This window comes from Sander vitreus, unplaced genomic scaffold (assembly GCF_031162955.1).
Source record: "Sander vitreus isolate 19-12246 unplaced genomic scaffold, sanVit1 ctg427_0, whole genome shotgun sequence".
Classification (NCBI taxonomy): Eukaryota; Metazoa; Chordata; class Actinopteri; order Perciformes; family Percidae; genus Sander; species Sander vitreus.
The window spans coordinates 12,501-29,013 of record NW_027595544.1 but is presented as its reverse complement, the minus strand read 5'-3'; the positions used below and the strand labels follow the sequence as shown (position 1 = coordinate 29,013).

General features: G+C 44.9%; 1 protein-coding gene across 1 annotated transcript; it reads left to right on the top strand.

Annotated features, from left to right (window-relative positions):
• The first annotated feature begins 7,050 nt into the window (after nucleotides 1–7,050).
• On the top strand, nucleotides 7,051–16,494 carry LOC144514058 (uncharacterized). The gene is made up of 7 exons (XM_078245252.1): nucleotides 7,051–7,135; nucleotides 8,289–8,807; nucleotides 11,967–12,626; nucleotides 12,695–13,094; nucleotides 13,212–13,301; nucleotides 13,517–13,591; nucleotides 14,225–16,494. Exons 2-7 carry the CDS (start codon nucleotides 8,337–8,339, stop codon nucleotides 15,274–15,276), a joined length of 2,748 nt encoding a protein of 915 aa, XP_078101378.1. The 5' UTR covers nucleotides 7,051–7,135; nucleotides 8,289–8,336; the 3' UTR covers nucleotides 15,277–16,494.
• Nucleotides 16,495–16,513: the final 19 nt, after the last annotated feature.

The window sequence follows — 16,513 nt, the reverse complement described above, 5'->3', positions numbered from 1 at the left end:
TTTACAAACTTCTTTGACATTTGCATTTTGTGTATTTCTGTTTGTTTTGTGTGCAATACAGGACAGCAATTCATATTTTTCTGTTTGTGTTTAATATTTAAGAACAATTCAAATTGTTTATTTTGAGTGCATTAAAGATTTTGAATATTTACTTGTATCTCATTCCTTATTAGTTACTCTTTCAGTATGTCACGGGATGTTTATGGGTTAGGGTTAGGGTTAGGGTTAGGGTTAACCCCCACATCATCACATACCCTTCACCATACCCCCCCATCATCACATCCCCTTCACCATACCCCCCACATCATCACACACCATATCCCCCCCCATCATCACATACCCTTCACCATACCACCCCATCATCACACACCATATCCCCCCATCATCCCATACCCTTCACCATACACCCCCCATCATCACATACCCTTCACCATACCCCCCACATCATCACATACCCTTCACCATACCCCCCACATCATCACATACCCTTCACCATACCCCCCCATCATCACATACCCTTCACCATACCCCCCACATCATCACATACCATTCACCATACCCCCCCATCATCACATACCCTTCACCATACCCCCCACATCATCACATACCCTTCACCATACCCCCCCCATCATCACATACCCTTCACCATACCCCCCACATCATCACATACCCTTCACCACACCCCCACATCATCACATACCCTTCACCATACCCCCCCATCATCACATACCCTTCACCATACCCCCCACATCATCACACACCATATCCCCCCATCATCACATACCCTTCACCATACCACCCCATCATCACACACCATATCCCCCATCATCCCATACCCTTCACCATACACCCCCATCATCACATACCCTTCACCATACCCCCCACATCATCACATACCCTTCACCATACCCCCCACATCATCACATACCCTTCACCATACCCCCCCATCATCACATACCCTTCACCATACCCCCACATCATCACATACCATTCACCATACCCCCCATCATCACATACCCTTCACCATACCCCCCACATCATCACATACCCTTCACCATACCCCCCCATCATCACATACCCTTCACCATACCCCCCCATCATCACATACCCTTCACCATACCCCCACATCATCACATACCCTTCACCATACCCCCACATCATCACATCGTATGTGGGCGTTTAGACATTAATGGCTGTGTGTTGAGTTATTTTGAGGGGACAGCACATTTACTCTGTTATACAAGCTGTAACCTTCATACTTTACTCTGTTATACAAGCTGTAACCTTCATACTTTACTCTGTTATACAAGCTGTAACCTTCATACTTTACTCTGTTATACAAGCTGTAACCTTCATACTTTACATTGGAGCAAAGACTCATTTCTTAAGTGTTGTCCCATTAAAAGATATAATGAAATATTTATTAAAATGTGAGGGGTGTACTCACTTTTGAGAGATACTGTTTATATATATATATATATATATACACACACACACACACACACACACACACATACAGGTGCTGGTCATATAATTAGAATATCATGAAAAAGTTGATTTATTTCAGTAATTCCATTCAAAAAGTGAAACTTGTATAATGTATACATTCATTCCACACAGACTGATATATTTCTAGTGTTTATTTCTTTTTACTTTTGATGATTAGAACTGACAACTAATGAAAACCCCCAAATTCACTATCTCAGAAAATTAGAATATTGTGATAAGGTTCAATATTGAAGACACCTGGTGCCACTCTAATCAGCTGATTAACTCAAAACACCTGCAAAGGCCTTTAAATGGTCTCTCAGTCTAGTTCTGTAGGCTACACAGTCATGGGGAAGACTGCTGACTGGACAGCTGTCCAAAAGACAACCATTGACACCTTGGACAAGGAGGGCAAGACACAAAAGGTCATTGCTAAAGAGGCTGGCTGTTCACAGAGCTCTGTGTCCAAGCACATTAATAGAGAGGCGAAGGGAAGGAAAAGATGTGGTAGAAAAAAGTGTACAAGCAATAGGGATAACCGCACCCTGGAGAGGATTGTGAAACAAAACCCATTCAAAAATGTGGGGGGGATTCACAAAGAGTGGACTGCAGCTGGAGTCACAGCTTCAAGAACCACCACACACAGACGTATGCAAGACATGGGTTTCAGCTGTCGCATTCCTTGTGTCAAGCCACTCCTGAACAAGACACAGCGTCAGAAGCGTCTCACCTGGGCTAAAGACAAAAAGGACTGGACTGCTGCCGAGTGGTCCAAAGTTATGTTCTCTGATGAAAGTACATTTTGCATTTCCTTTGGAAATCAAGGTCCCAGAGTCTGGAGGAAGAGAGGAGAGGCACAGAATCCACATTGCTTGAAGTCCAGTGTAAAGTTTCCACAGTCAGTGATGGTTTGGGGTGCCATGTCATCATGTGCTGGTGTTGGTCCACTGTGTTTTCTGAGGTCCAGGGTCAACGCAGCCGTCTACCAGGAAGTTTTAGAGCACTTCATGCTTCCTGCTGCTGACCAACTTTATGGAGATGCAGATTTCATTTTCCAACAGGACTTGGCACCTGCACACAGTGCCAAAGCTACCAGTACCTGGTTTAAGGACCATGGTATCCCTGTTCTTAATTGGCCAGCAAACTGGCCTGACCTTAACCCCATAGATAATCTATGGGGTATTGTGAAGAGGAAGATGCGATGCTCCAGACCCAACAATGCAGAAGAGCTGAAGGCCACGATCAGAGCAACCTGGGCTCTCCTATCACCTGAGCAGTGCCACAGACTGATCCACTCCATGCCACGCCGCATTGCTGCAGTAATTCAGGCAAAAGGAGCCCCAACTAAGTACTGAGTGCTGTACATGCTCATACTTTTCATGTTCATACTTTTCAGTTGGCCAACATTTCTAAAAATCCTTTTTTGTTTTGGTCTTAAGTAATATTCTCATATTTCGGAGATACTGAATTTGGGGTTTTCATTAGTTGTCAGTTATCATCAAAAGTAAAAGAAATAAACACTTGAAATATATCAGTCTGTGTGGAATGAATGAATATAATATATAATTATATTAGATAGAATTGATATAAAATGACTGAAATAAATCAACTTTTTCATGATATTCTAATTATATGACCAGTATGTGTGTGTATATGTATGTGTATATATATATATATATATATATATATATATATATATATATATATATATATATATATATGTATATATATACAATGTGTATATCTTCAGGGATAGCAGTGCAGCAGCTGACTGTTAGAACAGCCACTATATATATATATATATAATTAAAATCGAGCTTGGGGAGATTCCTCAGGTCTGTGATATCAGCGGACACTGCTGCTGTCATTTGGACTTTGAATTTCGTGGGGGATTAGCCAGTGTAATGACTTTAGCTGCGCAAACGTCCAGTAATTAAACATTTTAATTGGTCCATGTTTATTATGCCAGTAATAATCTCCGTTACCATATTCACATGCAAAGGCACAGCAGAGTTGTGCTTTTAGCCGTACATGTTGAAGAATACAGGCTCAACGTGCACAACATGGTCACATCACAACAGACAGTCAAAGCACTGCTTATTCTACCAAGCTTTTTAACTGCTACATTTCTCATAGTTACGTCTAAACAATTGGAATAACACACATATTGCATATGGGGGGGGTACTGTGGGGTGTATTATTTATAATTTATTAATATAAGGGAACATGCCTGTCACACTCGCTGTGAAGTCATCACAAAACTCAAAAGGAACATTTTCATCTTGAGTTCAGCGTTCATTAAAATCAACGTGACCACCAGAGTGCAATTGCAAACGGTCAAGAATTCAAGAAATATGTTGACAGTTTCAAAGAAAAACCTAATATAATTTGTGTACAGGAAACATGGCTAGTGCCTAGGTTGGATTTTGTAATAAAGGGGTGTAATTCTATAAGAAGGGATAGGGAAATAGGTAAAGGAGGAGGAGTTGTAAGTGTTGTACAAAGGGGACTTCAGTATAGGGAGATAAGGGTTGGGTTAGGTTATAAGGGAATGACTTGGAGTACATCGTTACAGAAGTAAGGTCAAGTGAGGAGAAGGTGACAATTATAAACTTTTATAATCCATGCAGGAAAATGGAGATGAGACATCTGGAGGACATTTGGAAGGATTTGACAGGGAGAATTGTTTGGGGTGGGGATTTTAATGCTCATAGTACATTATGGGGAGAGAGGGATGATGTTAATGGAAATGTAATTGAAGAATGTATGGAAGAGAAAGAGTTGGTATGTCTGAATGATGGTTCTGGTACCAGAATAGACGTGGCCAGGGGTACAGAGACAGCAATACATCTTACATTTGTCACGAAAACAGTTGCAGTTACATGTACTTGGCAGGTATTGAGGGAAAATACAGTAGGAAGTGATCACTATCCTATTAGAATTCAGATAGGAGTGGAATTAAGAAAGGAACATAATGTAAGAGAAGAGAGATGGATATTAGATAAAGCAGACTGGTGATGAATTATTGATATCTATTGATAATAATCATGATATCGAGAAATGATGTTGTGAAATCAGCAGTGGTATAATTGTTGCAGCAGGAGTTTCTATTCCTAAAACTAAGCCTAAGACATTAAATAAAATAGTACCATGGTGGTCGAAGGACTGTAAGGAAGTAATAAAAGATAGAAATAGAGCATTTAAAGAGTTAAAGAGAAACATGATTAGAAAAATGAACGGGAATGGAAGGGAATATGGATATCCAATGTTGATTGAGGGGCAACGAACCATCACTAGTAGTAAGGAAAAAGCAGAGGTTATGGCAAAAACATTAGCCAACGTGCACAGCACAGGAAATTTACATAAAGAAAAAATATCAGTATGTGTTTGACAATGAGGATAGTGGAGGAGGTGTGTTGGATGTATTATTTACAAAGTCTGAACTTAATGAGGCATTGAGGAAATTAGGTAAGTCATCTCCAGGGAAAGATAACATCTGTTATTCCATGTTGGAGAACTTAAGTGATAAGGGGAAGGATGTGTTGTTGAGTATGTATTATAAAGTATGGATAAATAGTTGCATTCCTAGAACCTGGGAAAGATCCTCAAATAGCAAATAACTATAGGCCGATTGCTTTAACGTCTCAGATGGGGAAAACTATGGAGAGGATGATAAATGACAGGCTTACATATTGGATGGAACATAAAGGCTTAATGCAAAATTATCAAAGTGGTTTCAGGAAAGGCAGAGGTACCATGGATCCCATTGAAGACCTAGAAGATACAATAAGGAAGGCTCAGGTGAATAAAGAATCTGTAGTGGCAGGATTTTTTGATATTGAAAAGACATATGATATGTTGTGGAAAGATACTGATTAAGTTAAGAATATTGGGAATAAAGGGAAGGATGTTCCAGTGGATAAAAAGGTTTTCATCTGACACAACTATTCAAGTGAAAATGAATGGGGAACTAAGTAAGAGCTATAGTGTGGAAAATGGTGTCCCACAAGGGAGCATTATCAGTCCACTGTTATTTTCAATAATGATTGATGATATTTGTAAGGATATACACAATTCAGTTGGGATATATATATATATATATATATATATATATATATATATATATATATATATATATATATATATACATACATACAGTAGCTCACAAAAGTGAGTACCCCCCTCACATTTTAATAAATATTTCATTATATCTTTTAATGGGACAACACTTAAGAAATGAGTCTTTGCTCCAATGTAAAGTATGAAGGTTACAGCTTGTATAACAGAGTAAAGTATGAAGGTTACAGCTTGTATAACAGAGTAAATGTACTGTCCCCTCAAAATAACTCAACACACAGCCATTAATGTCTAAACCGCTGGCAACTAAAGTCACTACACCCCCATGTTAGATTCCCATAGAGGCAGGCAGACTTGTGGAAAAAGGGAAGAAATATAGATTTTGTAGTGGATAAGATGCAGCAGGCAGTAAACAAAGTCCAAGAATGGGCCGTTCAATGTTCAATGGGGATTTAGTCATACACTTACATAGTGTATGACATACTGCAGCTAGCTAACAGTCTGATTAAGTCAGGTATTAGTACTACATGTATATGGGTACCAGCTCATATAGGTGTAGGAGGTAATGAATTGGCAGATCAGTGTGCGAAGAAAGCAGCAGAGCTGCCTGATATAGAGATGGATATTAAATACAGTAACGCTGAAGTCAAAAGTATAATTAAAGCTAAAACAAATGAATGTGGGATAATGAACAGTCTGGGAGACACCTGTATGGAATTCAAGGGGAAGAGCAGGAATACACACAGAAGTAAACAGGAAGAGCAGGAATACACACAGAAGTAAACAGGAAGAGCAGGAATACACACAGAAGTAAACAGGAAGAGCAGGAATACACACAGAAGTAAACAGGAAGAGCAGGAATACATACAGAAGTAAACAGGAAGAGCAGGAATACACACAGAAGTAAACAGGAAGAGCAGGAATACATACAGAAGTAAACAGGAAGAGCAGGAATACACACAGAAGTAAACAGGAAGAGCAGGAATACACACAGAAGTAAACAGGAAGAGCAGGAATACACACAGAAGTAAACAGGAAGAGCAGGAATACACACAGAAGTAAACAGGAAGAGCAGGAATACATACAGAAGTAAACAGGAAGAAGACGTGGTGTCCAGAATGAGGTGAGGACATACAGGATTAAAGGGAACATTATTTATATTATTTATAATATATTACAGTCAAGAGACCATAGAGCATGTACTTATGTATTGTCCTAAATACCATCAAGCCAGACAAAGATTGATTTCACAACTTGGTGAGAACCAGATGACGTTACATTTAAATTATTATAATATATATGATATCCATATAGATATACTGCAAAGAGTCAATGTGTTTGTGACGATAACTGGGTTATTAAAAAGGATTTAAGAAAGTGTAGGTTGACCTCTTGAGCCACACTCCTGTCCACATGGTGGCGGTAATGCTCCAAAAAGATGGTTGACAACCGCCATTCAAAAACACAAGAAGAAGAAGAAGAAGAAGAAGAAGAAGAAGAAGAAGAAGAAGAAGAAGAAGAAGAAGAAGCAGCAGCAGCAGCAGCAGCTAGTGGAGCTAGCCGTTAGCAGGTGAGGAGTCTGATCTCCATCTTTCTGTCTCTGGGTGATTGTTAGCAGGTGTTTAACAGACCCGGATGTAAGATAGACACACGTTAGCTCCTCAGATGCTAACAGTAGTTTCAAAGCTCCTCTGTATGTAGTTAGCATCTCTCCCGCTAGCTGTTAGCATTTACAGTGAAGGTAAACACGCGTCCATTATCGGACACGCCTCCTCTGACGGCCTGCTGGCGGCCGTCACACCTCCATAACCCGTCGGTGCAGTTATTAATGTCTTTCATTAGCTCATGGTTGATCGGTTCGTGTTTGATCGGTTAGTGTCAGTCGGTCAGATCACACAGATAAACACTAAAACACGGAAAAAGCCGAGCGGGGCGGAGAGGACGCTGCGCCAGACTCCGTTCTAAAAACAGCCTATTTAGTGTTCCTTGCTTACTGTTACACCATACGACATAACTGAAGCCTTCGTTGTAATATAATTTCTATTGTAATTAATTCGGCATTGAGTTCAACTACGAACCGGACACTATGACAGTAAAACGTGGACTTATTACACAGGTTGACTGATCGCAGTAATCCACGGGCGGTGTGTTTGGTGCGAGGAGGACTTGAGATTCAGCACTTCAACTTAGAAGTCTTAATAATAATAATAATTGGGAATTTTCTTAATGCCGAATTGAAGGCATTGTGGTTGTCTTTTTACGACGTTAGTTTACGTGCTGAAAAGTAGAGAAACTTTAAATTGGCATGTATTTGCATGAAGTCTGGAGTGGATCTATTGTGATCTGGTCCAGTGTGATTGAATAAGTGATTAATACTACTAAAGGAAGACACTGTAATGCTGTTCAACACTTATTTCATGACGTGTTTACACTCTAAATAATCTGCTTTTGAGCTGTGTAAATGAACTGACATGTACACTAATCTCCGGAAATGTGTACCTGTGTGTACCTGCTCAGGGGCCTCTGTTACCATGGAGACGGCTGTAGTTAATGCCGAATTGAAGAGTCCTAACTAAGTATTTAGGAAACGTTTTGGTTGTGTTTCTACAATGTTAGATGATGTGCTCATATGGAGTCTGGCGTGGCACTACTGATATTTTGTCGATCTATTCACTGTTAATTGTGATCTGGTGCAGCTTGTTGATACCTGTGTATCTGATCAGGATCCTCTTGTTACCGTGGAGACCGCTGGCACCACACTGAGGGTTGCCATGGCGAACAAGACCGAGCCAAAAGCCTCGGACCAAACCGAGGAAGATCCGACAAAGCCCCGTCCCCGCCGCGCCTCCCGCCGCGCTGTTGGCGTCACTGCCGTGACAAGTGGGCGGGGCCAGAGAGGCAAGAGACGGGGTCAGAAGAAGAAGGGGCGGGACCAGAAGGTGCAGGGGCGGGGCCATGTGGAGAAGGGGCGGGGTCAGGTGGAGAAGGGACGGGGTCAGGAGGAGAAGCAGGAAGGTGTGACGGTCAAGCGGACGTGCAGCGGCGAGAAGAGGCGATGGGATAAGAAGCATTACTGTGTCTTCTGCCGGCGGCCGCAGGTGAAGATCGCTCGACACCTGCTGAGGAAACACGCCGACCAACAGGAAGTGGCGGCTGCCAGCGCGCTGCCCACAGGCTCCAAACAGCGCCACCTGCTGCTGGAACATCTCCGCTGCCGGGGAAACTACATGCACAACATCGAGGTACCGGGAACGTTTCTGAGATATGGGTCTAACCATTCTGGATGAAGTAGTATGGTGCTGTGGAGACGTCCAGGCCTACAAAACCTCTCCTACAGACTACACATCCTCTCCTACAGACTACACATCCTCTCCTACAGACTACACATCCTCTCCTACAGACTACACATCTTATCCTACAGACTACACATCCTCTCCTACAGACTACACATCCCTCCTACAGACTACACATCTTCCAGACTACACATCCTCTCCTACAGACTACACATCCTCTCCTACAGACTACACATCCTCTCCTACAGACTACACATCCCATCCTACAGACTACACATCCTCTCCTACAGACTACACATCCCATCCTACAGACTACACATCCTCTCCTACAGACTACACATCCCATCCTACAGACTACACATCCTCTCCTACAGACTACACGTCCTCTCCTCCAGACTACACATCCTCTCCTACAGACTACACATCCTCTCCTACAGACTACACATCCTCTCCTCCAGACTACACATCCTCTCCTACATCCTCTCCTACAGACTACACATCCTCTCCTCCAGACTACACATCCTCTCCTACAGACTACACATCCCATCCTACAGACTACACTTCCTCTCCTACAGACTACACATCCTCTCCTACAGACTACACATCCTCTCCTACAGACTACTACAGACTACACATCCTCTCCTCTCTCTATATATATATATATATATATGTATTATTATTTTTATTTTTTTTCAATGAGAATAATGATCCAATAATAATCATTCCCTCCAATATCATGAATCATATCGCAATATCAGTCAAAATAATCACAATTTGACATTTTCCTCATTGTGCAGCCCTAGCATTAAAACACTGGCCCTCATTGATCAACCTAACGTAGAAACCAGAGCAGATATGAGCGTAGAAATCATCTGACGACAGGCTTCACGTGTGATTCATGAAGCGTTGGTATCACACCAATCAGAGCGTAAGGATGGTCGTACATTGATAAATGCAGCGGCTGGAAACGATCGTTATTTAAATATCACGCCCCAATATATTCTGGGTTTTGAGGCCTCGCCCCTACAATTTAGGACATGGCGAGACGTAATCCGGCTGAGAAGCGTCACTTCTCAGAGGTGGAGACTGAAACCCTGATATCTCAGGTTCACTATCTGGCAGCCTGAGAACTGGTGTTAAAGGCTGGAGAAAGAAGGCTGAATGGGAAGAGGTCACTGGTGCTGTCAACAGTGTTGCCGTGGTTAATCAGACTCCAGCTGAAGTTTATTTAATGTATACATCCTTGACATATGTATGCTATAGTCCTAATAGTAATATACGGGCTCATATTGCATCCCTTAAACGTGAATTATACTAGCTGCAGCCAAGGTGGCGAGCAGAGGTCGCGCACGGCTCTTTGTTTTCCAGCGGCGCGCGACAAAGAGGAAACCGGAAGGGTAGACGAGCTCGAGGGGAAACGGGAAGCGTGGACGGGCTGGAGGGTAACCTGATGCCAGGACTGTCAGAGTGACTGCAGGTCTCTCTGGTAAACTCACTGGGTTAAGATGAGCTCTTTATGGTGAATGAAAGGCCTGATCCCACCAAGTAGCTCATCCAATCAGATCCAAACATTGAGGTTAATGCTGCTGCCAGTTCTGCCGTTGTTTACTTTTTTCTTCTTCTTCTAGTCCGTAGAAAGAGTAAAGTCGGTAGCCTTTCCTCATTAGCGCCCCCTCTGTTCAGGAGAAGACTGCAGCTAGTGTCACGACCACCAGCGCGGGTAGAAACAGTTACGGCGCTCCCATGTTGCACATTTGCACGCGCCAGCTGGGCTGCGTCCAGTATATAAGAGCCATTAGGCCTACATGGTGTACTTATATTTAAATTAACACACAGTAGCTGAGTTTATGCAGTGTCTTTTATTTTACTCGTGTTTTTTTTCATCGTTCACTTGTGGCCATTAACGACACTTTAAAAGAGAAACGAAAACCTGAAGAATAAATAATGTTGTGCATCATCATGTTTCCTGTATTGAGTATCATTGCCAAACATAATACTATACCTAATTAATAGTGAGGAATAATATCCTGTCTCCTTCATATAGCCCCGTTGGGTCTGTGCTGGACACTGCTCTCTGGGCATCAGGTCATCTGGCTCCATCTCTACTTTATCGCAGCCTACGCTCACGTTCAAATTGATAAAAGCCGAGCTTTGCGTAGGAATCGGCGTACGCCCGTGCTACACCTGTTTTAGGTTGTACGTACTTTTCATAAATGAGGGCCACTCTGTTTTTTCCACCATGGTGATGACACACATGACGTCATTTCAAGTCGGACACCAAAATTTTTCCAGTTTCAGAGTTCTTGTTCCAACATCAGGAGCTTTTTCCCATGTGTCCAACACCAGATGAACACAGCAATAGTTCGCTCACAATAGTTGAGTAGGCGGTCCTGAATGTGACCCAGGACACATACCGGTTCTCACTGAGAGGGTTTAAAGCCCCTGACACACCAACCCGACGGCCGACCGTCGGCCGTTGGACTGATCAGTCTCCCCGGGGTCCAAAACGTTCCTCAGAACACACCAAAGAGACGCCAACTTGAGCATACGTTCTGCACGTGCGCAAGACGTAATACAAAAAAATGAAAACCGGAAATGACAACGTGTCACGTGGGTCTGGCTTCTCCAGCCGATAGTAATGGCGTCTCGTTCAGAATATGATCTCATATTGCACTAAAATAGTTCACTGAAACGTCTTTCTGAAAACATCTGAAGAGAGCAACAGGCCGTGCAGCTGCTGAATCTGTCTTCATTTCAGATCAACAAAGGTCAGTTTAAAAGATTTTCGTCAGATTTTGAGAAGCGTTAGTCACTCATCCCGCTCCCTTTTGGCTGTTATGCATTGAATTATGAGATCATATAATCGAAACGTTTTTCTGGAGGGACTGATATATATCAGGTCGGTGTGTCAGCGCCTTAACCCGTACGTACAGCTGTCGACTTGTGTTTCGATCACTCAGATCAGATTTTAATACCAGGTCAGAACGGAGCCCCAGTCTGTTTACCTGCAGAGGAAACTATCTGCACAACATTCAAGTCTGTTCTCTGCTTCTCTGTCTGTCCACCTGTCTCTCTGCTTCTCTGTCTGTCCACCTGTCTGTCTCCCAGGTGATCAGACAAGGCAGTGGAGAGATTGTCCCATGGCGTCAACCCTCAGAGGAAATGGATGCGAGGAACTACCTTCCCTGCCCGCTCTGCCTCGGTTTCTTCCTCCGCGCTGATCTCTGGAAACATCAGGCTTCCTGCCGCAAGAAGCTGACCCCTGCCCCCTCAAGAGACCCCACCTCCACAGCAGACACAACCACTGCCCCCTCAAGAGACCCCACCTCCACAGCAGACACAACCACTGCCCCCTCAAAGGACCCCACCTCCACAGCAGACACAGCCAATGACTCCTGCAAAGACCCCATCTCCACAACAGACACAACCACTGCCCCCTCAAGAGACCCCACCTCCACAGCAGACACAATGTCTGACCCCACAGGTAAGTCGGTCTGTGATCCAGCAGACAACGGGGCCACAGAGGATGCACCTTCTGACCCCTTGGGAGATACGACCACAGCACACCAGACCGGGACCAAACGGCCCGTGACCTCTGACCCCAGGGTGGATCAGGATGTGACCTGTGACCCTGGCAGGGCAGAGCTGCCCAGGAAGCGCAGCAGGGTCCAGGCTGCAGCGTCCCGCCTCCTTCCCATTTCCAGCGGCGCGTCTGAGAGCTGCAGCGAAGTCCTGCATCGCATGAACCAGGACCACGTCTCACACCAGGTCTGTACACTCTCTACCTGTCTGTCTCTCTACCCGTCTCTGTGCTGACTCACCCCCGCTCTGTCTAGGTCAAATCTGATTGGCTGATCTGTAAATACGGAAACAAGTTGATGGGGAACCAAGATGGCAGCCAGAGGAGGTACGACTACGTCAGTCAGAAGCTGCGAGAGCTCGGCCGGTTCGTCCTTGCTGCTAAATCTCTGGACTCTGGCATTCGGACCCTTCAGGACCTTCTGGCTCCGGGGCGCCTCAGCCTGGTGCTGGCCGCTGCCAGAAAAGCTTCTGGATACCGCTGGAGTCGCCCTCCGCTGGCCGTGAAGACCACGCTGAAGACGGTTTGTGAGATAGCCATCGGAGAGCGCCTGCAGGACGGAGACTGGGAGGCTGCAGCCAAGACCACCGACTTCTACCACCTGCTGGGGAGGGATTGGGACAAACTGGGGCTGCTGGACCCCGACCGCCACACAGGTAACACCTGAGTCAACCATGTGGGATGTCTGGTTAAATGTTATGTACATAAACTTACTTTCGCTGATCTACACGGTTGTATGATCAATCCCCCCACTGCTTTGTATTTCTTTCTAGCCACTTCAGTAGAAGAAGCTAAGCTGAAGAAACGATCGGTCCAATCAATAAGTGAGAAGTGTAAAGATCCGTCTGACCCAAGACCAAAGGGTGAGTCCTGGTCCTGACCACTGACTTCTAACCGTTGATCTTTACCCCTGTCCATGCACAGTATGCACAGAGGCTTACAGCCATACCACCCTGAACACTCCCAATCTCGTCTGATCTCGGAAGTGAAGCAGTGTCAGGCTGGGTCAGTACTTGGATTGGAGTATGAAATGACTGAGTACTGTTTGACGTTGTTTTGTCTCTCTACCTGTGTGTAGTTCCAGCACAGAGCAGTAACCGATCGCTGACCTCCATGATTCAAATAGAGTCCAGACTGCAGACTCCGATCACAGGTGGGTAATAGGGGAGTCACAATTCAATTTGACTTTTGATTCAAACTTTTCAGCAGTGACGACAATGCCACAGTAAGAGCCACGAGATGGCAGACGTTGTATATTTACAACAACAATTTGAGTTCTCTGAGTTTACAGGGTGCACATGAATGCACTATTAGTTTAACAAGGTGTAACACACATGCTTTACCTTCGTTGTTTGTTTTCATAACTCACTCACGCTTGGCACGGGAAGACAAAATGTTGCCACACGGTGACTTTAGAAAGTAGAATTTTCTTTTGTTTCTGCGTTATCTCCGGCAATGGTCATGGTGTCTGGAAAGGTGTAGCTCCAGGCTACAGCTAAGCTAACATTACCCTGTGTCTTTGGCTGCATGCTACCAGCCGGTAAGTTACGCTGTGTCTGTTGCTGTTTTGGACGTGCACAAGCAGGCGGGGTTGGAGAGAGAAATAACACTGAGGGAATCGCCGATCCTGCTTCTGATTTCAATAGTAGAAATTCAAAGCTCATTTGTTCAATTTCTGATAAACAAATGACACCATATATGTGCAGGCAGTGTGTACGTGTTCGGGAAGTGTGGACGTGTTCGGGAAGTCTATCTGCATTGATCAACTTTTCCATCTGTCTTTCAGTCCCTGTTGCTCCGAGGAAGGTCCAACGTCGGCCCTGGTCATCTGCAGAGAAGGAGGCAGTCTGGAGACAGTTGGGAGTCCACGTTCTGGTCCAGTCGGTGCCAGGAAAGGAGATCTGTCAGCGCTGTCTGGACCTGGAACCCGTCCTCAGAGGGCGACACTGGAAGGACATCAAGAACCAGGTCCACAACCAGATCCAGAGCCAAAAGAAGCAGCAGTTCCACGCCCAGATGGACCTTCAGGACAACCAGGAACAAGAAGAGCCAATCCAAAATCAGAAGAAGCAGTACCAGGCTCAGGTAGACAAACACGGCACGGACCACAACCAGAAGAATACCCAGATGGACATCCAGGACCAGGACAACATTCGGAATCAGAAGAAACAGCAGTACCATACCCAGATGGACCTCCAGCACCTTGACAACATTCAGAATCAGAAGAAACAGCAGTACCATACCCAGATGGACCTCCAGGACCTTGACAACATTCAGAATCAGAAGAAACAGCAGTACCATACTCAGATGGACCTCCAGGACAACATTCAGAATCAGAAGAAACAGCAGTACCATACCCAGATGGACCTCCAGGAGCAGGACAACATTCAGAATCAGAAGAAACAGCAGTACCATACCCAGATGGACCTCCAGGACCAGGACAACATTCAGAATCAGAAGAAACAGCAGTACCATACCCAGATGGATCTTGATATTCACAAAAAGCAGCTGTGCCATGCGAGAATAGCTCACCAGGACCAAATTCAGAACCATAAAAAGCAGCTGTATCCAATGGGCGAGCATCGGGACACTTCTGTACTGACAGGTCCACATTATGGTTCTGAGGGGCCACATCGAGCCCCTGGACAGTCCCTACTGGAGCGGGAGCCCGGTCTCAGTCCATACCAACTCCCACACAGGACTCTGGGGCCTCACATGGACCAGCTTCTGTCCAGAACAGAGTGGACTGACGAGTCTTTGGCCCAACACTACTCAGTCAGCAGGCAGCTGGACAGGAACCTGCCGCCCAATCCCCACTCTGGACACGTCCACTTCTGATGGACGGTACTGAGGACTGGTGGGGTGTAATGGTTCAGGGTTAGGGTTCGGACTGGAAAGGAGGATCTGAGCAGAGACGGTTATATAAAATCCTCCGAGGGTATGGGGGCTTGGTTTCCCCCCTCTAATCCGACTATGTCCTCATATCTAAACCAGAGAAGATAACGGTCGTAACATGTCGTCAATGTTGTGAAACGGTCCCAGTTTGGTTAGGTTTAGACACCAAAACTACTGAGTTAAAGGAACACGCCGACGTATTGGGACTTTGTCTTCTTCCCCGTATCCCCCAGAGTTGGATAAGTCTATACATACCCTTCTCATCTCACAGCGTGTCCTAACTCTGTCTGACCCCACCGCTAGCCTAGCTTAGCACAGATCCTGGAGGTAACTGGCTCCATCTAGCCTAGCTTAGCACAGATCCTGGAGGTAACCGGCTCCATCTAGCCTAGCTTAGCACAGATTCTGGAGGTAACTGGCTCCATCTAGCCTAGCTTAGCACAGATTCTGGAGGTAACCGGCTCCATCTAGCCTAGCTTAGCACAGATCCTGGAGGTAACCGGCTCCATCTAGCCTAGCTTAGCACAGATCCTGGAGGTAACCAGCTCCATCTAGCCTAGCTTAGCACAGATCCTGGAGGTAACCGGCTCCATCTAGCCTACTGCTCCCAATAAGTGACAAAATAACACCAACATGTTCCTGTTTACATGTTGTGATTTGTAGAGTCACAGCGTGTACAAATAACAAGGTCACATGACACACAGCCATCTTCTAACCGTATATAAACTGGGAACTATATTCTCAGAAGGTGAAGCACTGCTACTCTCTGCTCGGGGCTTCTCAGGCGCTGCGAGCATATCACTCCGCCCAAGTAGCAGAAGTAGCAGTGCTTCGCCTTCTGAGAATATAGATCCGTGCTAAGCTAGGCTATCGGTGGGTGCGTCAAACAGAGTTAGGACACGCTGTGAGATGAGAAGGGTATGGACTCCTCTAACTCTGGGGGATACGGGGAAGAAGACAAAGTCCCAATAAGTTGGCGTGCTTCTTTAAGTTGATATAAAGATGGAGGTTTGGGTTCCAATCAGACGTTACTTTGTTCCTTAATATTGAAATATGGGGTCCCTTTTCTAATGGGACATGACTCCCGGTCTCCTGGGGTTTAGTCCTGTTTGTTTGAAACAGAAATTAAAAATTAAACTTCCCTTGGCTGGGTTACAGGTGCTCGTGTTGTCGTCCCGTC

Bases quoted from the DNA above. Each gene is read 5' to 3' on its own strand.
- LOC144514058 (XM_078245252.1), top strand. From the start codon at position 8,337: ATGGCGAACAAGACCGAGCCAAAAGCCTCGGACCAAACCGAGGAAGAT. The intron at 12,627-12,694 runs GTCTGTACACTC...CGCTCTGTCTAG, and splicing joins AGGACCACGTCTCACACCAG to GTCAAATCTGATTGGCTGAT. The intron at 13,302-13,516 runs GTGAGTCCTGGT...ACCTGTGTGTAG, and splicing joins GTCTGACCCAAGACCAAAGG to TTCCAGCACAGAGCAGTAAC.